Source organism: Protobothrops mucrosquamatus, unplaced genomic scaffold, assembly GCF_001527695.2.
Source record: "Protobothrops mucrosquamatus isolate PMUCROS unplaced genomic scaffold, P.Mucros_1.0 scaffold1232, whole genome shotgun sequence".
Lineage (NCBI taxonomy): Eukaryota > Metazoa > Chordata > Lepidosauria > Squamata > Viperidae > Protobothrops > Protobothrops mucrosquamatus.
The window spans coordinates 160,884-184,914 of NW_015387439.1; the positions used below are offsets into that span (position 1 = coordinate 160,884).

The window sequence follows — 24,031 nt, forward strand, 5'->3', positions numbered from 1 at the left end:
ACTTGCCTCAGTTAAAAGTTTAAAACACCTAGAGACCTATATAATAATACTATATAATAAAGCTTCAAACTTGGTGTGAAACAAGCAAGTGTATATGGACCTCAAAAATTCCATTTGTACTCGCCAAATATGGAACTAAATTGCTGGTAACTAAGGGGTGGCTTTAAGAACATCTATGGCACAAAGCTGTCGGAGAGAGGAAGATCAGATAAAAGCTTAGACAACATATATAAACCTTAGTTTTTTTGTCTCCAGTTCATTAGAATTATTTTTAAAAATAGATCCTTTCAAATGGTTTTGTGCTTTTAGATCAAGGATAAAAATTAATATAAAATCTTAAACTTGGCATGTTTTCCTGTCATCTAGAGCTACAGATTCCTTTTACTCTTGCTGTTCTCTTCCTGCAGTTGATCCTGCGTTGTTCAAGACCACTAGAGATCAACTTTGGACACAGGTAGAACAGCCTATATAGTAGTAACTGGAACATCTGGAAATCTGCGGGGGGCGGGGGGGAAGCCCATCTACCTATGTTTTCATTCTGCTCAGGAAACCCAAACACATAACGTCAGATGAAACATTGGTGGTAGAATAAGATTTAAGGCTAAACAAGGAAAATAGATGGGGAAAGTTGACGTCTTGGGGAGACATCGGGGTAAAATCATCTCCTTCCTTGTTGCTTCTCTATTGCCCTACATTCCCCCTGTCAACAAGACCAGTAAAGCTCCTATTGCTTGATACTTTGCTAAAAATGGAGTAGGCACACACTCTATTGCAGAACCATGGGTAGGGAAGTTCCAATTTCATCAGCAGAGAGAGGACTTTGGACCCCACTGAACAGATATACATTACCATCCCAGAGGGGAAGAATCATGGAATACAGCCTAACAAAGAGATGTTGCCCACTGTCTGGATGCTGGGAATGGATTTCTCAGCAAGCAGCAGATGGAAGGGTTTGGGCGGCTCTGGTTCTTCATCACCACTGGAGAAGTCGTCTCTCACAATTCGGTTGTTGAGGCGGCTGAATCGGCGAGCTTTCATGCTGTGAGGAAGACGGAAAGAGCATAAAAAGAAAGTTTAGAATCTAACAAGAGGTTTCTTGTTGGAATTATCTGTCTAGTCACACTATACAAGTAGTCCTCAACTTACAAGCATATATTTAATGACCATTCAAAGTGACAACAGCATTGGGGGAAAATTGAATTATCACCGGTCCTCACATGAACTGCCGCAGCATTTCCATGGTCATATAATCAAAATTTGGGCGCTTGGCAACTGGAATGTTGTAAGTCGAGGATTACCTGTACGTGATTCACTTAACAAATGTAGTGATATACTGTGGAAGTCTACAAGCCTTGCCAAGATTGGACACCCCGGTTCCACAACATGGCCAACTGATTCTCCAAAGAATTACCTGATCCCATTATTCACTGTTGCCCAAAACAAAACATACCAATATGGCTTCCGCTCCTGCTTTGTCATCATACGCCACAGCTGGGCCAGTTCCCTTGTAGCTGCAGTGGAAGCCATGCCTGGGCAAGTGCTATGAAGAGAAAACATTTGTTTGATCAAACTCACGAGAAGCAGGCAGCCAAGATATTGTCAAAGTCCCTAAATCCCTCAAAGATTTCAAGAAAACAATGTTTCTATAGTGAGCATTATCCAAGTCAGGAATTTGACCGCCCGGAGTTCAATCTTGACAGGGCTCAAGGTTGACTCAGCCTTCCATCCTTCTGAGGTCGGTAAAATGAGGACCCAAATTATTTACAAACAGCTTAGATAGGGCTGTAAAGCACTGTAAAGAGGGTATATAAGTCTAAATGTTATTGCTAACCCAGGCCAAATGTTCTGCAAATAGTTTCTTCGTGCCTAAATGACCTTGGTAAGTGTATTGTAGTGATTTTTTTGTATTTTTTTGACATATTTATTATATGTTGTTGCTTTATTGCTAAAAAGCCTGGTCTTTGAGGATTTGCTCCCTTGTTTATTTGTCCATTTTTGTAAACTTTCCCTAAATGCTTCCTGTTGGCAATATAGTAGTTACGAGACTTCAAATCTATATTGGCCTTGAATTTAAAAATCCCTAGCTAAATCTGAACATAGCAAAGAGCTCACTGTGGCTGTAAGTAAGTTAGCCCCAACTTCCACTCTATAAGAATAGGAAGAAGGGACAATAATTGATATTACAGGTCTATTCTAGCAGTGAAGATATACAGGTAGCCTTTGATTTATAAGTTTGCTTAGTGGCCGTTTGAAGTCACAACAGTACTGAAAAAAGTGACTTTATGACCATTTTTCACACTTAATAATAATAATAATAATAATAATAATAATAATAATAATAATAATAATAATAATTTAATTTGTACCCCGCCCTTCTCCTCACCGGACTCAGGGCGGCTAACAGCCTTATAAAACAACATTACAACAAATATCAATATTAAAACCAAATTAAAAGAAAATATTTGTAAAGGCCTAGTCGTTAAAATTACCCTTAAAATTACCCTTAAAAACCCCACTAAAATTCCCTAGGCCAATCCCGCTTGTTGGAAAAGCCATGTCTTTAGGNGGGATCACCCGGATCTCTGGGGGTAGTTCGTTCCAGAGGGTGGGGGCTCCCACCGAGAAGGCCCTCCCCCTGGGGGTCGCCAGCCGGCACTGTCTGGCTGACGGCACCCTGAGGAGACCCACTCTGTGGGAGCGTACCGGCCGATGGGAGGTAACCTGCGGCAGAAGGCGGTCTCGGAGATATCCAGGTCCGATGCCACTTACAACTGTTGCAGCATCCCCAGGGTCACGTGATCCAAATTCAGACACTTGGCAACTGACTCACATTTATGACGGTTGCAGTGTCCCCGAGGTCACGCGATCCCCTTTTGCGACCTTCTGACAAGCCACATCAATGGGAAAGCCAGATTCACTTAACAGCCATGTTCCTAACTTAACAACTGCAGTGATTCACTTAACAATAGGAAAGTCATAATATGGGGCAAAACTCTCTTAACCCATGTCTCGCTCAGCAACAGAAGTGTGGAGCTCCATTGTGGATCGTAAGTCGAGGACTACCTCTATACTGAGAGAAACTAAAAAGCTGCATGCTTGCTAATTGCAGGAAATGCCTTAGTTGGCTGCAGTTTAGTCTCCCGAAAGAAATTTGCTTTTCCACTTCTCCTCACCGGATGAAGTGCTTGCGGTTCAGGCGACAAAACATGATGAAGCCGTTCACGCACTTCTTCTTCAGCGGCAGGGGAGACGAGCCGTGGGTGCGTTTCTCGCCGCTGGCCGGTGGGCGCCGGGCTCTCCTGCCCGCCCTCTTCTTCTTCTGCTTCTGCTTCTTCTGCCTCTTCGGCTGGGGTCCCTGCGGTGCCTTCGCCCTCTGGCAGGGGGTCCAGGTGCTGTCGCTGTCCTCCTCACTGGGGGATGCGGGGCCTTCGGGTCTCACTGGGGGGGCCTCCTGAAACTGCGAGGGGCAAAAAGAGGCCGGGGACATGGGAGCTGATATCCAATAATTGCCCGGATAATAAAACAGAACTTGATCTAGGATGATCATAACTTCAGCCATGTTGGGATGTGGAATTTACTAGCTGGAACAGTAAAGCATAACCATGGGCCAGTTGATTGATTGGAGAGGGTGGGCTCCTGCAGGTGGCCATCTACGCTGTGATTGGTTGTGGGGTGCAAAGGGGGAGGTTCCCTTTTTTCCCGCCTTTTTTTCTTCTGTCTGGGCTCTGTATTGGTGTTTAGATTTACCTCAGGATGTGCCTGACTATCTTGGCTGCTGTAAATGTTAACATATATTTATTTAACATTTACATATGTATATGTTAAATAAATAGATTTGACATTAATATGTTAACATATATATACAACTATATATTGTAGTTATATAGTTTTATATATGTGTGTGTGAGAAAGAAAATATTGAAATATTTAAATTTGATAATTAAATATAATATTCTATATTAATATAATATAGAATATATATATATAATATTTTCTCTCTCACACATACACACACACACATATATATATAAATATGTAACTATATAACTACAAGTTTGTGTCAGTGTCTCTTACTTTATTTTGGACACTTGCAGTACAATTCCCCTGATAAGTCACTTAATCCCTAATTAAATTAGGATATGATACAGGTAGTCCTCGATTTACAACAGTTCATTTAGTGACCATTCGAACTTATAAGGGCACTTTAAAAAGTGACTTAGACCATTTTTCACTCTTATGACCATTGCAACTTTCCCATGGTCACGAGATTTACATTCTGATGCTTGACAACTGACTCATTTTATGACGGTCGCAGTGTCCCGGAGTCATATGATCACCTTTGGTGACCTTCTGACAAGCAATGGGGAAGCCACTGTCTCTTCTGTGGGTATTTAGGTTAAGGTTTTATTAAAAGTTGGTAGGATTTGTGAAACTCTTACTAAAATAAATGGGAGGAAGGTGACCTTGTCTGAATTCTACATGTCTTTAGTGAGACAGAAAAATGACATAAACATCATGTCCGTTGTGTCATGAAGAGTCAGAACTGACCATAAGATTGAACAATTACAACATCTATTGTTTCTAACCACTGCTTGGAGCTCAAGATGCTGCCTCTGATCCTTTAACCAATATACAACTGATTTACAGCTGCGGTATCAATAGGGTCTCTGTTTTAAAGCCACAGGAATATAGGTGACAATGGCTACCTTTTGGACAGATAAATATAAAGTATATAGGAGTAGGCCTTAATAAGAACATTAGAAGATTCTGTATATACAAAATTACATATGCAATACAGCTACATTTTCTTACTTGCTTTTTGTACATGGTCAGATTCTTAGCTAATGCAAAGCAAAATTACCTGACCATTGCAGAAAATCCCAACAAGATTCCATGACCTGATTTCTCTGGCTCACAAATTACCAGTTCCATTCTTCACAACCCATTTCCCACCTCTTTGACTTGTTCGCTCCACGAGGATATTATTTCATTCACTCTTGACATGGGGCTGGATTCGGTTTTACCTGCTTCATTGTAGGAAAGGTAACAGTGATCCAGCGTGAATGCTGACTGCAAGAGAAGGAAGAAATCGGAGGGATGGCATTGTAAATGGAATTAATGAAGGCGGGGGAAGGAAAGAAGAACAGAAAAGAATATTAGGCTTCAAATGTAAGTTTTTACATGAACGTATATAACAGTCACCAACCCTGTCTAAAATACTATTCAGTCTTGTTTCCTTATCATTTAAACTGACGTTAGTCTTGGATCAGTTTAACGATGCATGATTTGCAGAGTTGTTAACAACTGGGACAGTGTCTTACTCTCAAAGAGTTGCTTACTGAAACTTAGAAAGACTATTAAAATAAAAATAAATAAGCAGTAAGAGCCAAAGAGTTTGACCACTGAAGAGACTGCATATTGACCAAGATATTACACATTGTAGATCTTAAGACAGCACATGGCTCCCAAAGACACTCTAAAAACTGTTTCTGAAATGCCATAGTAACTGTGTTTAGTTTTTCTTTCCTGTTCTAGAATAATTTACTCCTAGGTCTTCTCATTTCTTTACCCTGTTGAGAGTGTGTCTGTGGCACACAACTCAGATGCCAAGGGTGGCCTTTATCTTAAAAGAAACCTGCATATTCCAGATATAATCCAATCCCATCAACTGCAACTGACCAAGCTCGCCAAGGTCTTCAGAGAATTATTAGCTACCCTACATTGTAACTGAAGGTTACAAGGACATAGATGGTCTTCTGAATGCAAAACCTCTGCTCCACCATTAAGCCATTCTTGGCTTCTCACACTGCTTTTCAGGCAAGTGCACATACTGTATAAGAACATAAACAATTTTCACTGGACAATTATACCATATATGCAATTAGTCTCAAGCCAAGTATGCTAATTGCACATATTAGTCTGAAAAATATCCTGTGTGAGTTAACAATAGGAAACAGTGTTGCAGTTATTCATTAACTTTCCCAAGTCAACCTTTGATATTGCAATCAATTACAAAGGACAAGTATATGAGAACCACCTCAGATGGAGAGAAGTAAAAAGGACACACGACACACCAGGCTGCCTTTTTCAATCTTGGCTATTTATATCTGGAACAACAATACAGCGACCCAGTACAGGGAGATTTAAGGTGTCAGACTAGCAGCCGGCAAGCCCAAGAAGCCCAGTCTCAGCTGCAGAAATTCACTGGAAATTGAGTCATGGCGATTGGACTTTTCTTAATGAATCTAGATATGAATTTAGCAAATAAAGATATACCTAGCAAAGATATACCTGCTATATCTAGCAAATATACCAGAAACCACACATCATGTTGCATGATGGAATTTGTAGTTTCACGCTTCTGGAAAACAACAGGTGGGGAAAAGCTAGAATTCAGACTCTGAAAGCTGAAATAGATGAATAGAAGATGAAGAAAGAATGTAATATAGGAAGCTGAGTAACAAAGTCCTTACCTTTCTCAAAAGTGTTCCAGCAGGATTATGAGAAAAACTGCTGGACTGAGGAGACAAATACACATCTTCGAATAATACTGCAAAGAAGCGAAATGTTCTTTGAAAAATGTTTTAAAGGTCATCTGCTTCTCTCATCCCATTTCAAGAGAAGGTTCAAGAGAAGCAAGTTTTGTCATTTGCTCTCCATTTCCCTCTTTTCATCTCGTTCATATGTCACATTTACTGGAGAGTAACACTCCTCCTTAAGAATCACACTGCAACATTGCAGATACCTGCTTCCGGTGATTCATAAAGTCTTGGGGCGCTCCATGTTTAGTTCCCACAGAAATTGTTGTCCATAACAGGCCAATAATGTTGACAGTTTTAAAATATTCCACTTCCCGGGGAATTCTTTCTAAATCCACTTGTTCTGCTCATATTTAAAGAGGAGAACAAATCAGCTCTGGAGGGAATGGGCCTATGGTTACAACCCCATCATTTTTGGTAAGAAACATGATAAGCTTTTGAAAAAAGGCTGCCTATCAAACTGATCTCACCCAGGTTAAGGATTCCCTCCCTCTTTGCTGCCAATTTACCTGGAGAATGTTCCTCTTGAACACCTTGGAGAATATGTGGGGGGAGTAGCCGAGCAGGAGAAGAGAAAAGCGAAGGGCTCAGCCCCAAATCAGAACAGCTGTGGCTTCGGGTTCCAATCCCAGGGGAACATAGCTGCATATTTCCCACTGCAATATCAAATGAATCAAATTTACAGGCTATTATTTACAGGTAGTCCTCAACTTATGACCTCCCAAAATTTCTGTTGCTATAAGTGAGACATTTGTTGAGTGACTTTTGCCCCATCTTATGACCTCTTTGCCATAGTTGTTAAGTGGACCTCTGCAGTTAAACAAGTTAGTAACCTGTTTGTTAAGTGAATCTGGCTTCCCCGTTGACTTTGCTTGTCAGAAGGTCTGAAAACATGACCTCAAGACATTGCAACCGTCAGAAGTATGAGTCAGTTGCCAAGTGTCTGAATTTTAATCATGTGACCACAGGGATGCGGCAACGGTCATAAATGTGAAAAATGGTCATAAGCCACTTTTTTCAACAATGTTGTAGCTTCGAATGGTCACTAAATGAACTACTTTAAGTCGAGGACTACCTGTATTTCCACATACAGGAAGTCCTTGACTTACGACCATGAGTCATAAAAGAGCCAAGGTTGACTACCCCTGCATTACAGCATCCCCACTGTCACATGATCAGATCTGGACACTTGGCAAACGGCAGACACTTACAAACGGTTGCAGCATCCCAGCGTCATGTGATCGCCATTTGTGACTTTTCTAGTTAGCTTCTGACAGACAAAGTCAATGGAGGAAATCAGATTCGCTTAATGACTGTATGACCTACAGGGATTCACTTATGATAGCAAAAAAAAAAAAGGTCATAAAATCAGGGGAGATTTACTTAACAACCACCTTATTTAGCAATGGAAATTTTTGGTCCCAATTGTGGTTGTTAAGTCAAGGACCACCTGCACTCATTTTAAAAGCAGATGAAGTAATAAGAAGCAAACCTATTAACAGCACTGCTACCTCTCAGTCGTATTTAGTAAGCCTCTTAACCATTAAAGCATACTGAATTTCATAGAGCTTCATTCTTACTAAACTTGATGCCTTGACCCCCACCAACCTTTCAGCAGCCCCTTTTTTGGAACTTTTCTGCCTATTTTCAGTCAAACACTTACTAGTGGAGACCTGCAAAGGGGACTGGATGGAGAGCCAGGGACTGGCTTGGGGTTCTTCTTCCTCCTCTTCCTCACAAGAGGAATAATAGTGCACCAGCTCCTGCCTGAAAACAATTGAGATGCCTATTAAGACAATGAAGAGACAATATGAGGCAAGAAAAAGAAGGCCTACAGGGGATTTTTCCTATTTCGGGGGGAACAAGATGTAAATAATCTTTTAATGGCTGCTTTTGGCTTACAGAGGTTCCATCTGAACACCATCCTCAAAGCTTTTTCAGTTACAATTTTATTCTCCCCATCTTAAATTCCCCTCAAACCACCTCTTACAAAGGAAGCTTCCTCTGTTTTGAATGAAGGCAGGTAAAGAGGTCTAACTTGTATGAATCATATCTGATAACACTTGTTATTAGGTAAGATTAACACAGTAAGACATGGTCAAATGTAAGTGAGCAACTGAGGTCAGTAATAGGAGGTCTAAAAAGCCGTGTTTCATCTGCTTTAGAACGGAGATGGCGTGCTTCTTGACTTCAAAAAGTCCTTGTCTGTTTTAAAAAGCCACAAACATTTTAAAAATGGTCTAATACAGGGGTAGTCAACCTTGGCTCTTTTATGACTTGTGGACTTCAATTCCCAGCTGGCTCAGGAATTCTGGGAATTGAAGTCCATGAGTCATAAAAGAGCCAAGGTTGACTACCCCTGGTCTAATACAAACCCACAGCGATTTAGGAATTCAGTTTTACAAAATATGAAAATACAGCATTCAATTCCTACCTCACCAATGTGTGTCCAGGGCCCCCACTATATTGATGCAGTTTATTGTAAGCCATTTGTGCTGAATACACAGAAAATGTATTCTCATCCCTACATTCCTGGTCGCCATCAAAATTCCAGCCTGTCAATAACAGTTTCAAGGATAGAGGGGGGGAAAAGTTAAACTCTTTAGAATCCGATTTATATTCTGTGGGTTATAAAAAATAAGTTTTATTGTAAACAAAATTGGAATAGAATAACATTTTCCCTATGTTAAGAATATCTTTCTGAAAATTGATAAAAACCAGACCTGAATCACGAAGGAAGGAAGGAAGGATTACATGCTCAAGTATGCATGCATGGGTTAATATTTAATATAAATGAAACAGTTCTAGAAAATAAAAAATGTGAAGTATTCAGGGTGGATTGTTTTTAACAGACTAGTGGATTTAGCAGAGATTAGCAAGGATTTTGCTAAACTACTGCATGCCACGGGTTTAATGAGAAAATCTATTTCAAGCAACCAAAAATATTTGCATCTTAATGTCAAGTTCTGTCTAAAAATACTTCAGCGGGTGAAGGAGCCTCCCTATTAAAGTGACTTATTGGAAACTAGCAGAATATTTTTTTTCCTGCCCAGTTCATAATTATTTGGAATTCATTGCCATGCCACATAGACAGTAATGGCTTATATAAACATATGGAAAGGATATATTCCTTGCCTGTTAGTAATTAGAGTGAAGCAACTTGTTTAGAGACACATGGCAGGGTAAAATACTGAATGCCAGACCTTGGGTTGAACATCAGGATTGCAAACATCAAATGGCTGCTGATTGGTTATTGTGGGAAACAGTATGCCAGACTAAGAAAATTGTTGGTCTTACAAAACAGAATTTCTTATGTCCAGACACCGACACAATCTAATAAATCATTTCTTTTCCTTTGATGGAAACAAGCCCTCATTAACCTCTCCCATATTACAAGTTATGATGTCTGACACAAAAGAGCAATTTATTCTCTACTGATTTTTTTTTTTTTTACAAAGCAACAAAGAAATTGCACCTGTAGGATCAAATGGGAGTCCAATTTTGCTAATATCCAGAAGATTAGTGTTTGCAGGCTGGTTAGGCTCTGGTAATGGACCCTTAAAACTGGGAAAGGAAGTTGATTGTTTCTGGAAGGATGAAAGAATAGAAGACACATCTCCCACATCAGGCAGACTCTCTTCCTCCAGGTGTGGGACAGCATGGGCAGAGTCCTTTCCAGCCTCCAGAGCAAGGTACTTGCACACTTTCCTGTTCACACCGCCACGCCGGTCTATAAAACAATGATAATGCAATCATGCTCAAGGAGCTGAATCTCAGGTTTGACAGTATCTGCCTCATCAAAGCAGGAGCCATAAGACGCTTCTCGCGTAAGAAAATTCTGCACTGAGTTTATCCAGCTGCAATACCAATTTCCTTAGCTCAATCAGTTCTCACATTTTTTATTTCCCTTTTTAACCTCCCCAGAAGGGCAAAACCCCACTTATCTAGTTTTTTTCTTGGCTAAGCTATGCAACTATTACACAGTACCTGCTGTCCATCAAAAAGCAACAAGCATATTATGTCACACCCACTACCTGCCTCTGCCTGGTATCAACTCAAGATCCAAAGAGGACAAGAAATGTCTAAAACTACTGAAGTCGTCAATGGATGTGCTGCAATGGCTGATTGTGCAGAAGAAGGAAGCAAAACCTACAAAGCACAACACACCAAAGCAACAAGTGTGGAAACCCCAAGCTTGTGGAATACTTCCCAGACCTGATTTGCGGGTCCGTCTCCTCTTTCTGGGTTTCTTGTAGACGCCCAGGGGTTTGGGATTTTTTGCCCGTGGTGTGACTTCTCTGCGCTCTCTCTTCAAGGCAGGTGTCACCACTTGCTGAGATCCAACTGCTTTTAAGAAAAAAAAAATACGGACCACAAGTTTTGCTCAGGTATATCCTCTGCACTGTCTAACCATGGGTGTTCTCTGCCTCTATTCTGGCATTTCCTACCTTTTTGCTCCCTGCCACGACCTTGGAGCAGTGACCTGGCTCTATCGATGCTTGTCTGCAGATGTTCAATGTAACGAAGGACTCGGAGCAGGATTTCTTTCTATTTAAATATTAAAAACGCAAAATTAAAGAGCAGAAACAGGAAAAGAAACATCTGCCATTTATATTCAGTATAGTTTGGAATCAGGACATTAACTCTGTTGTACAACTGGGCCCAATTTGAATTTCTGTGTAGATCCAAAATTATGGAACATTTCTTTAACATTTATGATAAATTATTTTATTATAATACCTTTGTCAACCTCTTACAACTGGTCTGCATTGGTATGGGTAACATCTGAGCCAATTCTTTAAGTGTGTTGGTGTAGTTATTGCGTTTCCTTCTATTAAAAAGGAAGAGAGAAGGAATGTTAGGTATTTCTTATAAATACATAGACTCCCTTACTATATACATTAGCACTTGCTATTTTTATTCTCCAGATGCAATACTCTCATTGTCCAAATACAGAATTTAGCATCCTAAACAGCCTAGTACCATCCTTTGGATGTTATTAAATTGTCAAATATTAATATTTAATACATTAATATCACTGGAAGAACTTTTAATGCCTTCCACTTCATTCTATTCAATGCGACAGTCTCAGATAGATGCATATATGTACTATATCATATACAATTTAGAGCTGTATTAAAACAATCTTTGCTTAACTTGATAGTAATGGTTATTATCATCATCACCATATTATCATCATCACTGAAAATGTTGGATTTTAGGTTGTTTGCTTTCTTTCCTTACCTGTCATCACAATTCTGTTTGAAATTGTTACTGTTTGCTTGCATTTCCTCAGAGCAAACCCACCCTATTTGGTCCCACATCTGTAATGAGAGAAGTGAAGAGAAAGTTTCTTGATTCCTGAATCATAAAACACAAGAAAAAAAAACTGTGATGGGGAAAGTGTAAAGAGTTTGAGAGGAAACCTATTAAGAAAATGTTTTTCAACCTTGGCAACGTTAAGATGTGTGGACTTCAACTCCCAGAATTCTCCAGCCAGCATACTTGCTAAGATTAAAAAACATTACTATAATAGGACAAATTGCATATACAATGGAGTAAAGGAATTAGGAGACAGGAGTTCCTCAGAGGAAGACCCCTAAAACAAAGAAAATGTTCCCTGAATGGAATGCTCCATTTTGGAATTAAATGGAAAAGAATGCTATATTTTCTTGCATGGGCTAAATGGAAACCAGACCTACTGAACTCATATGCCAAATATCTACTATATATCTGCAAGGGCCTCAAGACTACAATATCAGCTATCAAGCTCATTCCAGACACCAAGAAGAGCTGCGCTCCAAAGAAAAGATCACAAGTGGTACAGATTTGTTCCAAAAACAGGATTTGGTCAAAGCCCCAAAGAGATCAACACTCAAGAAAGTAATGGCTATTGCAATTAATGGGAGGAATAAAGTGCCACTGTGATAGATAGGGAACCCTGAACTGACTGGGGAGGAACTATGGAGAGGAAAATCGGCTACATTTTAAATAAATAATGAAATTCAGTCGATCAATGGGGGGAAACACCAGTACAGTAAAAAAAACAAAAAACACCAGTGAATTTAGGGATTCAAAATGGCAGTAAAGCTTCTAGAAAGAGATTCTCCAGGAAGAACAGAAAAGTGGGGAACAACATTGTGTTATATGAACTATGTAAGAGAGAGACAGCATGAGAGAGCATAGGGGAACAGATCTGTTTTGGGGGGTATCCTATAATAATCAAACAGCGGTGAATAGCCCATCCAAAAGGTAAACTTTGGTTAACTTTCTTATGCGCTACAAACTGAAGGCCAGAAAGGAAATAACAGCCACTTGTGACTACCCATAAAAATCCTTTTTTTGAGAGAGAGTGAACCCAGGTCCCGCCTGGAAGTCCTGGGGAATAAAGATTATTTGGGAAGGGGGTAGTACAGAAGTAAAACTTTATTTCCGAGAGGAGAAAATAAAGGAAGATGTCAACAGTCTAGATTTTGAAAATTGGCTATTTTTATCAGATTTTGCTGGAAGACTTCCCCTCAGAGAGATCCAAAGTTGGTAAGGATGGCAAATTGATGCCAGGATCAGATGCAAAAAAGGAGAAAGGAAGAAAAAGAAAGAAGGAAAAAGAAGGGAAGGGGAAGAAAAAAAAGGAAGGAGGAAAGGAGGAAGGGGAAGAGGGGGAGAAGAAGGAGAAGAGGATGATGATGATGATGCTCATGAGGCAGAATATAGCTAATTTCTCTCTATGGGGGCATTGAAAGCCCTTCCCCCGGGCCTGTCTGAGGAACAGATCCATCTAAGGGATTCAGCCAAGGGATCTCCTTTGCACCCCATTTCAAGCTCACCCTCCTCTCTTTTGACCAGCTTGCTCAAAACTGAAACCCCACCCAAGACTTATAAACCACGATGGGCAGTGCCATACATCCCCAGACCATCATGGCTTATTCCCCAAAACCAAGTTTGGCTGCTCAGGGCTCCAAACCCTCCAGCCAGGCTTGGCCTGAGTTAGAAAAGAGAATCCAGAAGAGTTTTAGCCAAAGAGAGGATAACAGTTTATGTATATTTTTTGAGGGGTGGGGGGTGGGAGGAAGGAGGAAAGGAGAGGAATAAAGGATGAGGAAGATTGGGGGACACCCCCAATTCCTCAGATCTTAGTAAACTAGCAATGGGGGGGGGACATTCATGGAAAGGGAGGAGAGCAGCTGATAGGATCTCCTCAGGATACCTTCGGCTGCCTTTATGGCGGACACGAGCACGAAGAGGGGAGGGAAGAAGGGGGAGCGAGAAGCAGCAATCACAGCGGCGCGTGCTCGTGCCAGGCCGGGGCCCGCGCAATTCAGGGGCGCGCGCGCAATGCGGGGGCGCGTGCCGGAGTGGGCGGGGAGGGAGAGGCGCTCGCGGGAGGGGCGGAGTTTGCCCATGAAAGGCCAGAGCGGCGGGAGGGCAATCCCTCCCCCTCACAGGGCAGGCGGAGGGAACCGATTGGTTCCTTGGCGGAGGGCGGGGAGGCGGAATTTAAGGGAAAGAGAGGCTGGCCAATCCGCTGGCGTGGCTCTCGTTCCCGCCAAAAGGCGGGAGCAGACGCCAGTATAAAAGGCGCGGGTTGCTGTGGGATGGGATGTAGGGGGGTGGTTTCTTTTGAGGGGCGGCCGCAGATCGGCCTCGCTTGTCCGTCGCTGTTATTATTATTATTATTATTTAAATTTATATACCGCCCTATCTCCCTTACGGAGATTGTTGATCAATAGAGCAGCGCTCCTCAAGCTTCACGAGTTGAAGATGTGTGGACTTCAACTCCCAGAATGCTCCAGCCATGCCATTTGAAGCACTAATTTATATACTATATTTCAGAGGGATAACTGTGGTGCCCACCCCTATTAGACTTATCCATAAATAAATGGTGGAATATATTGACACAAATGCATCCCAGCCTGACATGCAAATGATGTATATGCTGAATAAAAATCACATTTAATGCATTTGCCAAAACTGGTTTGGTAAAAGGTCTTTGCGGTTCCTAATGTTTCTAGCCTATTAAAAAGATATTCCTTTTACGTTTTTATTTACCTTTGAGGGAAAATAAACTCACACAAGCTATAAATAATTGGCATAATGCCAATAAAAGGATTTAGCCAAGAAATAATATGAAACAAAGCATAATTATATGCAGGGGGGGAAGTATTCCAAAATAAATATTTTTAATATTAGCTTGAACCATGAGATGGGCAGCAAATAAATTTGATAATAATTTTTGAACTAAATAATATAAATAACACACTCTTGAGAAAAAAGGACCCACCCACAAAGAGGTTGCTTTCTTCTCATCCTTTCATTTCCTTTGAAATCCCTTCTTTCTGCCCCCAAATAACGAATGTTTATTCAAACAATATTGATTTAGCTCTCCAAGGCAATTGTGGCTTTCATAGAACTACCCTTCATACCATTTTGTGTAACAAACAAAAATCAATCTCTGAAATTTCACGCAGAAATAAAAAGCTAGCTGTTTGCAGATAGGAAAACTGGCCTGTAATGAGTGACCTTTTCACCAAGTTTATATTCCTAGATTATGCTTGCATTTTGCTGGTTGGGATTGTATATTTATTTATCCAGGCTGTATTCACAGCTGTGCTTGGTTCCTTTCACCATCTGAGCAGCTTAACAGGTTTAATGAACTATCCATTCGATAAAAGCTTTTATGATGCCTTTGATTTCTTTCTCCGCAGATAAAATATATATTTATATAGGCTTCCCTGATGTAAAAATATATTTTTTTTTAACTTTTAGGAGATACCTACTCGCTAAATTTTCCTGAGTGGAGAATAAACACATTCTTTAGAATTCTGGGATCATCCAATTTGTGGTGATTCCCCCCCCCCTCTGTTCCTATAGCTTTAATGCTAACACCACAAGCAAAACAAAGCAAGAGGACCTAATGTTTACCTTGAATTGAGTTTCTTTGCAGGGAATGTTTGTGTGAATCATGTGGCTTTTTCACAGCAGCTCAGAGGCTGAACAATTAGGGGGGTTTTGAGATAGCAGAAGATCGATCCCTGTTTTATTGCTGTCTCCCTCCCCCCCTCCCCATTTCAGGGCTGCAACTCTGCAATATGATCACAACTTTGCTGCACGTCTCATCCCAGAGAATCTAAAATGTGTTTGGTTGTTCCTGTACATCTTCTTTCTTCCTCCCTTTTCTGCAGCAAAAGCAGAGTTTGCTTTATCCCTTTTGCAGCAGCTTTTGTATGCCAACTGCGACTTATCAGATCTAATTTTTATAAACATCAGAAGGCAGACGCAGCAGAGGAAAAACCGAGACGGGGTTGGACCAGACGTTTCTGATTGCACACCAGGCGATTTTTGGAGGGCTGCAGGGGTCGTTTCTCGCTTTTGATGGCACCCCTTTGCATTGGGGGATGACAGCTGAGATGGGTAGGTAAGTCAGATGCCAGCTTTAATTGGACTCTTCCAAAGAAATCCTCTCCCTTATCGCTTCTTTGTAAGGAGTATTTATTTTCCAGACTTGAGGGTGTGATATCTAAGCTCTTGCTTTTATAAGACTAAATCTTGCAACATACTGTACATCACCTTCCGATAGAAGGGAATGTTTATAGCTCAGGGTTGAACTGTGGGCTAGCACTGATGATGTTACTTAGTTTGGAAATGAAACTAAATAAAACTAAGAAAATAACCAAGCTTGGGGAGCACCAAGGACCCCATAGTTGTCCTCCTCCTCTACACAAACCTCACTCCCTTCTAACACTGATGATGTTACTTAGTTGGTAAAGAAACGTCTACAAGAAAATAACCAAGCTTAGAGAGCACCAAGGATCCCACAGTCCTCCTCCTCCTCCACAAACCCCACTCCTTTAAACTCAGCATTGATGATGTTAACTAGTTGGGTTATGAACTGTCTGCAAGGAAACCACCAAACTCAGAGAGCAGCAAGGACCCCAAAAATACAGCACCTTGTGTCAACTCTACAAACTCTTTGTTTGTCGGAACCGTGACACCTTGTACATCTGATGCTTCCTTGCTATACATGTGGACAATTTAAATGTTTCTGATTTGCAGACATGGGTAAAGCGGCGAGTATGATGGCGAAATCGGGCGGAATTTTCAGCGGAGTTTTCTCCTCCTCACCCAGCCCCATTTCACTGAGGTTTCCTTTTCTCAAGCATGGAAGGTGATGGGACAACGATCTGCAGAGTTTCGAAAACCGGAAGGGAAGACTCTCCTTAACGGAGCCCAAATGGCCCCACTCTTGTAATGGGTAGCTTGGAGAACTCATCCTTTGCGAAGCTGCGTCAGTGCTCGCTAGCCGCTAACGCAACCTCTCCGTTTGTTGTGGACATCCCCTATTTGCTAAGTGACAGCCTGATTGCTCTGCTGTCCATCGTGGGCAATCTGTTCATCTGCACGGTCATCTTGCGGAACAGGAAGTTGCGTTCCACCGTCACCAATTATTTTCTGCTCTCGCTGGCTGTGGCAGATTTCCTGGTCGGGGCGGTGGTCATCCCCTGTGCCCAGTTCACTGATGTGGGGTTGCCCCAGTCCAGGCCACAGCTGTGTCTCTTGATGCTGTGTTTGCTCTTGATGTTTACCCAAGCCTCCATCTTTGGGCTCCTGGCTATTGCGGTGGAGAGATACATCTCCATCCTGAAACCGTTCCAGTACCAGTCTCTCCTGAGCCCTCGCAATTCCTTGCTGGTGATTTCGGCTTGTTGGCTTCTGTCAATCTTGACCAGCCTGGTGCCTCTGATGGGCTGGCACGACCCCCTGCCCCCCAGCAGGGAATGCCTTTTCAACAGCATCATCACCAGCACCTACATGGTCTACTTCAATTTCATGGGGTGCATGCTGGCCCCCCTGGTGGTCATGCTGATGCTGTACGGACGCATCTTTTCAGAGGTCAGGTGTCAGATCCGGAAAGTGGCCGAAGGAGAGGTCAATATCAGCGCCCAAAAGAGACGCCAGATCATCATGCACAAGGAGCTTCGGATGGCCACTTCGCTCTTCCTCATCCTTTTCTTCTTCATTCTGTGTTGGCTGCCGCTTCACATCCTCAACACCGTCATGCTCCTGTGCCCGACCTGTTGTATCCCCAGTCAGCTGACCCTGGCCACCATAATCCTCTCCCACGCCAACTCTGCCATCAACCCGGTGGTCTACGTCTTCCGCGTGCGATCCTTCCGAGACGCCCTTGAAAGCACTCTCCTCTGCATCTGCGGCTCCAGCCCATTCTCCACATCTGGGAGGATGCCCGCCAACGTGTTAGAGGTGCCGCCACTTCCTAACACTTTCCTGCCAGGCAAGTGAATTTAAAAGCTAGAGATTTGGGGTCAGGATTAGGATTTTTTTTCTCTGTTGGTGTTAGGGTTTGATCAGGGGTATGATAGTATTTAATGGAAAATGCTGGAATTAGTAAATATATTCCCAAATAGCCCTTCCTTACCAGAGATTAAAAAAAATAAATAATCAGGCATTTTAAGGAGGCAAGAAAAGGGCATTCACAGGACTAAAAATACTTATTTTCTCTGAATTAAAACACATGTAGGCATGACCAGTCTCAAACCTCTGGATAAAAAACTCTGTTCCACCCGGCGAGAGACATCTGGCTGCAAAAATACTCTTCATTTGGTTTGATCCAAGAATCTTTAAGATAGGCTGCCTAACCAGGTGGTGAAGACATGAGGAAAGAAGGCCCAATGACTTGCCCTGTCAGAAATGTGATAAAATTTGTACTGTCTCCAAGTGCAAACAAGTTTTATCCAACATCTAACCATCTAACATCACCAGGTGAGAGAAACCCAGTTATTCATAAGTGTAAGTCTCTCCAACATCATGAGATACTGGGTAGAAGTGCCTGTGCCAGTAAATAAAAAGCAAATTCAACAAATTCAACAAAATGTTTATTACAAAAAGGGGGGGGGAAAAGGAAAAATCAAAACCCCACAAACAAACTCAAATGACGGGAATCTCATGAATCAGCACATCCCAGAACTACACGTGTGTGACCAAAGAAACATCTGAAGGAGAGTTGAGCGTAAGATATCCCTGCCTTAAAACTAAAGGCAACAGATTCCAGTCTCTTGACAAGGATCCTGTGTATGGCATCTTGGTGTGGCCAGGCTCGTGAGCCATCTTGGCCTGTTTACTTGCCAGCAATAAGGGGATTCCTTAGCACGACAATGACTGAATCTCCCCGCAGGAACATTTTTGAGATGTAGCGGTCTTTATTGACCGGCTTGGACTTCTTCTTGCCTTTCCCACTCTTGGGCACCTCGGTCCACATCTCCTTGACGTTCTCCAACACCATGTTGCAGTGCCTAGTGGAAGAAAGGTCTGTTATACAGAGACAACATTCCCCCAGAGGCTTCTGGTCAATTCCCAACAACCCTGCTGTTCCTTGACTCCCCACAGAATTCAAGACTGAAAAATATACGGATCTGAAATGGGAAAAGAACTTTCTTTGAGTCCACTGTGTGATGTGTTTATGCTACCCGCTGGCATCTACTTAAAGGAGTTATGAGCTTTCCTGGGAAGTCACCATAGCCATATTATTGCAGTCCATATGAATCCCACCCGAGCCCAGGAAAAGCACCAGTTCTGAACCTGTGCTGGATCCAAAGCACCTTTACTTCTCGGCAACCCTATAGCTGCATATAGGCAGTCCTCGGTTTACAACCACAACCTAGCCCAAAATGGCGCCCCCATTTTATGACCTTTTTTGCCACAGATGAGTGAATCACTGCAGTTGTTAAGTGAATCATGCTGTTGTTAAGCGAATCTGGCTTCCTCCACTGACTTTGCTTGTCGGAGGTCAGCTGGGAAGGTTACAAAGGGTGATCACACGACCCCAGGACAGTGCAACCCTCATAAGTGCATGGCAAATTTTGATTAGAATAGAATAGAGCTGGAAGGGACCTTAGAGATCTTCTAGTCCAGATTAGGTGACCATGAGGATGCTGCGACTGTCGTAAGTCTGGAAAACAGTCACAAGTCATTCTGTCCACTGCCATTGTAACGTTGAACAGTCACTAAACAAATGGTTGTAAGACGAGGACTACCTGCATTTCTCCTGAACAAGAAACCTCAAATGAATGAGAGCACGACAGAATTGTTTCACTGAAAATATAAACTAAGCCCGGAGATAATCTGACGGAATGGAGACGTTTCCAGATGGGAACCTACCTATCAAAGGCCTTGACTCGCCCCAGAAGCTTCTTGTTATTGCGACAATTGATGAGCACCTGGGTATTATTTTTAACGGATTGTGTGAGCACTGACAGAGGCCCTGTGTTGAACTCTTCCTCTTCCCGTTTTTGCAGTTCCTCGGGAGTCATCTCACTTTTGGGCTTGTTTAAGAGGCTCCTAAAAAAAAAAAGGAAAATAAATATATAATGTTAGATTTTGTAGTTATGCCGTAAGCCTTTAATTGGATGAAAATAAGTTCTCTTAATAGCACTATATTTCTTTTAATGAATTATTGGGGGAAAATGCAGTAGATAAATTATGCCCCCTGTTCAGATAATCACCATGCATAACTAAAGGGGAACGAGAGGCAAAGTCCCATATTAAGCTCTCCCAGTAATTCTGCAACAGAAAAGCACCAACTTCTGTTCTGCACTAATTTAGAACAGTTACCAACACGATGCTACACATATAAATCACCAGACTACAGCTGTTCTTCAGAATAGAGTAGAAAGTTATTACTACTATTTGCCTACTTAGGGTCCCTGCTCTCTAGTTTCCAACTACAAAGATACAAACTTACTGTATATCTTAAAGAGAGAAAAAATGTATGGATTGCAAGGCCTGGAATCTCCACCTATGTTTTCCTCCAACCAATAGCCAAATAGGTCCAGAATAAAGGGAACAATGATCTATTACATTAAGAAAGGGCTGTTTGATGGAAGACAGTATAGCTACCAGATATTGAAGAGTCAGTGCTGAATCTCTCTTGGTCAAGCACAGCACGGCTTACAAGCTACGACTGTCCCCTGAAGTGGAAAACGCACTCCCTGTGTCTGAGGGCAATTGGAAAGACATAATTTATTTCCTTATTTCATTAAAGTCATTATGGCCACCCAACCCTATTGACTCTAGAGTCTGCAGACTGCATTTCCACAACCTACAAATCAGCCAGTCTTGTTTTAGCTCAGTATGTCAAAACACCCGCCCATGGGTTCATATATGGCTTTGTATGCTTTGGAATCTGAGAAAAACAGGTTGAACCAAGATTAACTGCAGAGAAGAACCATCAGTCATTACACTAATTGGTAATCAGCATACTACAGAGCCACTACAGAACTGAAAAATATAAATAGAATAGAACAGAATAACAGAGTCGTTAGAGACCTGGGAGGTCACCTAGTCCAACCCCCTGCTCAGGCAGGAAACCCTATGCCATTTCAGACAAATGGCTGTCCAGTCTCTTCTTAACAACTTCCAGCACTGGAGCAGCCACAACTTCTGCAGGCAGGTTGTTCCACTGATCAATTGTTCCAACTGTCAGGAAATTTCTCCTTAGTTCTAGGTTGCTTCTCTCCTTGATCAGTTTCCATCCAAATAAAATTCCATCCTTCCAAATAAAGGAGCTCTAAGGATCTTGAGGAAATGGTGACTTAATGAAGTACATTGTTTCCAGCATCTAGTGCTCTCTCCCCTTTCATCATAAGCTCTTAATTGTATAATTTCTCTAAAATTTACCTTTTTATGCTGTTTATTGTATGCTCCTCCAGAGTCACGTTTTAAGGGGGGGCGCATAGAAATACGATCACTCAATAAGTAGGTGCCAGGGAAAGAGATCTACACCCCCCACAAAATTCCCCCACAAAATTGGGTGAGTTCATCCCAGCCATACAAGGAAATATCCCCCCCCCCAAAAAAAGCAGTAGGAGTGGAGGGGGGGGGAAATGCAGACCATAAAGTGAGAGGAGGGAGCTATTCCCGAAGAGAGCTGAGAGATATCAGTCTTTCAAGAGGCGCGTCTATTCCAAGGTTTACGGTAAGGCCCATAAGAAGCCTCTGTACATATTTTACACAAACACAAACAAACACAAGAGAGAGAGAGAGACAAGTCCGTCGCCCCCCCACCCCGCAGCCCCTTAATCTCCCTCCCGCCTTCCTCACATGATGCCGCTGCGATGGATCCACCGCTCGCTCGAGAACCGACTCCGGCGCGCTGAGAAAGGAACACTTTCCGCTTCCGGGTTAAAGCCAGGGCGCGCATGCGTCAAAGGCAACAGGGCCAGGAGGGGTTGGGCTCACCCTGGCGGCTGGCGTGGGAACGGCGACGGCGAGCCCAGCGGGTCAAAAAAAACCCAACACACCACGTTTTCCACAGCGCATGCGCCGGAGTTCGCCTTCTGAGGGGGAGGCGAAGCGTGGGAAGCGCGAAGCCTCCACGCGGGAAAGCAAGACGGTCGTCCCTGAAAGTGGCCGAACAGAAAAGCGCTTGCCTTTCACTCCATTTTGTGCCATCCTGGCTAAACCGACTGGACTTGACTGAACTGACTTGCTACAACAACCCTGCGCGGTAGGCCAGGCTCTCGTGAGAGGCCCGTGGCCTAGCGGAGTTTGCAACCAAGCAACTGTGTCCCCCCCCACACACTTTGGTCAAATTAGACCCCAGTGGCTACTGGCGGGGTCGGTGGATTATTTATTGCACATTTATTGCGTAAATGTGTGTGTGTGGGGGGGGGTATAGGATGCTCCCTGTGCCAGTTTTCCCCAACAACCACAACCCTGCGAGGTGGGCCGGGCTGAGGGGAGAAACACCAGCTCAAAAGTCAGCCAGCCAGCCACTTTCTATGCCTGAAGGAGGATTAGAACTCGGGGCCTCGCAATTCCAGGTCCAGCAACTTCCCGGGACACCAAACTAGCTAAAGGGGCAGCTGGCATCCCTGCCTTGTTGTCAAAAATGGCCCTTTGGGTCAGTCTTCGATGCACCCCAACCGTCCTCATCGGAGAGCCCAGCCTTGTTGCTTCTCCCCTTCGGGTCTCCTTCGGTTCAGGTCCAGCTCTGCATTTCCACTCTTGGATGTTGGGGGAGACGCCGGCTTGGAAAAGAGGGGCCTTCCTCCCCCCCCTCCACCACACACGCTTTGAGGAGAGGAGAGGATGCCGGAGGCGTCTTCGCTGGTTACCTGATCTACCACGGAGGGAGGTTTGCAACACCACAACGGAAGAGCAAGTTGAGGTTTCTGTTGGGAATCCCTTTACGCTTAACGATTGATTGAATTGTATCCTGCCTTTTATTATTTTTACAAATAACTCGAGGGGGCAAATGTACCAGGTATGCCTTGACTTGTGACCACAACTGAGCCCAAAATTTCTGTGGCCAAGCAAGACGGTTGTTAAGTGAACTTTGCCCCATTTTACGACTTTTCTTGCCACAGTTGTTAAGGGAATCACTGCAGTTGATAAGTTAGTAACTCGGTGGTTAAGTCAATCCGGCTCTCTCATTGTCTTTGCTGGTCAGAAGGTCGCAAAAGGGGATCACGTGATCCCCTCGGGACGCTGCGACCGTCATAAACACGAGCCAGTTGCCAAGCGCCCGAATCTTGATGTGACCACGGGGAGGCTGCAATGGTTGTAAGTGTGAAAAACGGTCATCGGTCACTTTTTCAATGTGGTTGTAATTTTGAATGGTCACTAAATGAACTGTTGTAGGTGGAGGACTACCTGTGTTCCTTCTCCTATTTCCCCACAACAACAACAACCCTATCGGGTGGGTTGGGCTTAGGGAGAGTGACTACCAAAGGTCACCTAGCTGGTTTTGGTGCCTAAAGTGGGACTAGAACTCCCCGTCACCTGGTGATTGGCCCAAAGTCACCTAGTTGGCTTTCCTGCTCAAAGCGGAACTAGAACTCACCATCTCCTGGTCATTAGCCCAAGGTCACCCAGTCAGCTTTCATAGCTAAGGCAGGACTAGAATTTATGGTCTCCTGCTGCCTATCTAGCCTGATATTTTACTCATTAGACCAGGGGTGTCAAACTGCCGGCCCATGGGCCGGTTTCATCATACTGGAGCCGCGCCCACCCCATTGCCAGCAATGGCGAAAAAGCTCCGATACGTTGCGCGACATCACATGACGTCGCGAGTTTGACATGTCTGCATTAGACCAAATTAGCTGTGTTTATTGAACCTCTGCTCTTGCTCTCATATCTGTAATTCTCTCTCTTGGAAATCAGTTTTCTTGCTCTGGTGCCTGAATACCTCATGTCCCATTTATAGAAATGTAGAAAAAGACTTTATTTCCATTTATGTAATTGGGGGAGCTGAGGTGTGTGAGGCCTAGACACGTTGATTTGAGTTGGTTTAGCTCCTTTTCAAAATCTAAGCACCTTGTCCAAAAATAGAGATGAAAAACCAGTTCTCCTAAACTTGACTCCCGAAGCAACATCCGACATTCAAACATTGCCGAACTTTTTCAGGCAGGCTGTGGTAAGGCAGTGCCATCCTCACCAGCTTGTTTACGCAAAAGGCCTCTGCTGCTGAGTTTTGC

General features: G+C 43.0%; 2 protein-coding genes and 1 pseudogene across 4 annotated transcripts; 1 reads left to right on the plus strand and 2 right to left on the minus strand.

Annotated features, from left to right (window-relative positions):
* Nucleotides 1–867: 867 nt before the first annotated feature.
* On the minus strand, nucleotides 868–15,803 carry BHMG1 (basic helix-loop-helix and HMG-box containing 1). The gene is made up of 13 exons (XM_029285056.1): nucleotides 15,749–15,803; nucleotides 11,784–11,877; nucleotides 11,280–11,370; nucleotides 10,988–11,087; nucleotides 10,755–10,886; nucleotides 8,974–9,094; nucleotides 8,203–8,306; nucleotides 7,049–7,195; nucleotides 6,474–6,550; nucleotides 4,963–5,070; nucleotides 3,174–3,457; nucleotides 1,451–1,540; nucleotides 868–1,039 (listed from the first exon to the last, which is right to left on the minus strand). Exons 1-13 carry the CDS (start codon nucleotides 15,801–15,803, stop codon nucleotides 868–870), a joined length of 1,575 nt encoding a protein of 524 aa, XP_029140889.1.
* A 984-nt stretch (nucleotides 15,804–16,787) lies between these two features.
* LOC107291951 lies at nucleotides 16,788–17,837 on the plus strand (annotated as a pseudogene).
* A 571-nt stretch (nucleotides 17,838–18,408) lies between these two features.
* On the minus strand, nucleotides 18,409–21,752 carry SNRPD2 (small nuclear ribonucleoprotein D2 polypeptide). Of its 3 annotated transcripts, none has more exons than XM_015821026.2 (4): nucleotides 21,654–21,736; nucleotides 20,451–20,548; nucleotides 19,713–19,892; nucleotides 18,409–18,847 (listed from the first exon to the last, which is right to left on the minus strand). In XM_015821026.2, exons 3-4 carry the CDS (start codon nucleotides 19,862–19,864, stop codon nucleotides 18,673–18,675), a joined length of 327 nt encoding a protein of 108 aa, XP_015676512.1. In that variant the 5' UTR covers nucleotides 19,865–19,892; nucleotides 20,451–20,548; nucleotides 21,654–21,736; the 3' UTR covers nucleotides 18,409–18,672. The 3 variants fall into 3 exon arrangements, with proteins under 3 accessions (XP_015676512.1, XP_015676513.1, XP_015676511.1); XM_015821027.2 differs by lacking the exon at nucleotides 21,654–21,736 and adding an exon at nucleotides 21,231–21,373; XM_015821025.2 differs by lacking the exon at nucleotides 20,451–20,548 and having other exon boundaries at nucleotides 21,654–21,752.
* Nucleotides 21,753–24,031: the final 2,279 nt, after the last annotated feature.

What these genes read in the sequence shown, in the direction of transcription:
- BHMG1 (XM_029285056.1), bottom strand. Translation starts at nt 15,803, where the DNA reads ATGTTTATAAAAATTAGATCTGATAAGTCGCAGTTGGCATACAAAAGC. An exon ending in TCAAGAGGAACATTCTCCAG is followed by an intron (nt 6,551 to 7,048) that starts GTAAATTGGCAG and finishes GCTTCTTTGCAG; the next exon opens with TATTATTCGAAGATGTGTAT. An exon ending in AACCGCAAGCACTTCATCCG is followed by an intron (nt 1,541 to 3,173) that starts GTGAGGAGAAGT and finishes TTCTCTTCATAG; the next exon opens with CACTTGCCCAGGCATGGCTT.
- SNRPD2 (XM_015821025.2), bottom strand. An exon ending in CGAGTCAAGGCCTTTGATAG is followed by an intron (nt 18,848 to 19,712) that starts GTAGGTTCCCAT and finishes TTCTTCCACTAG; the next exon opens with GCACTGCAACATGGTGTTGG.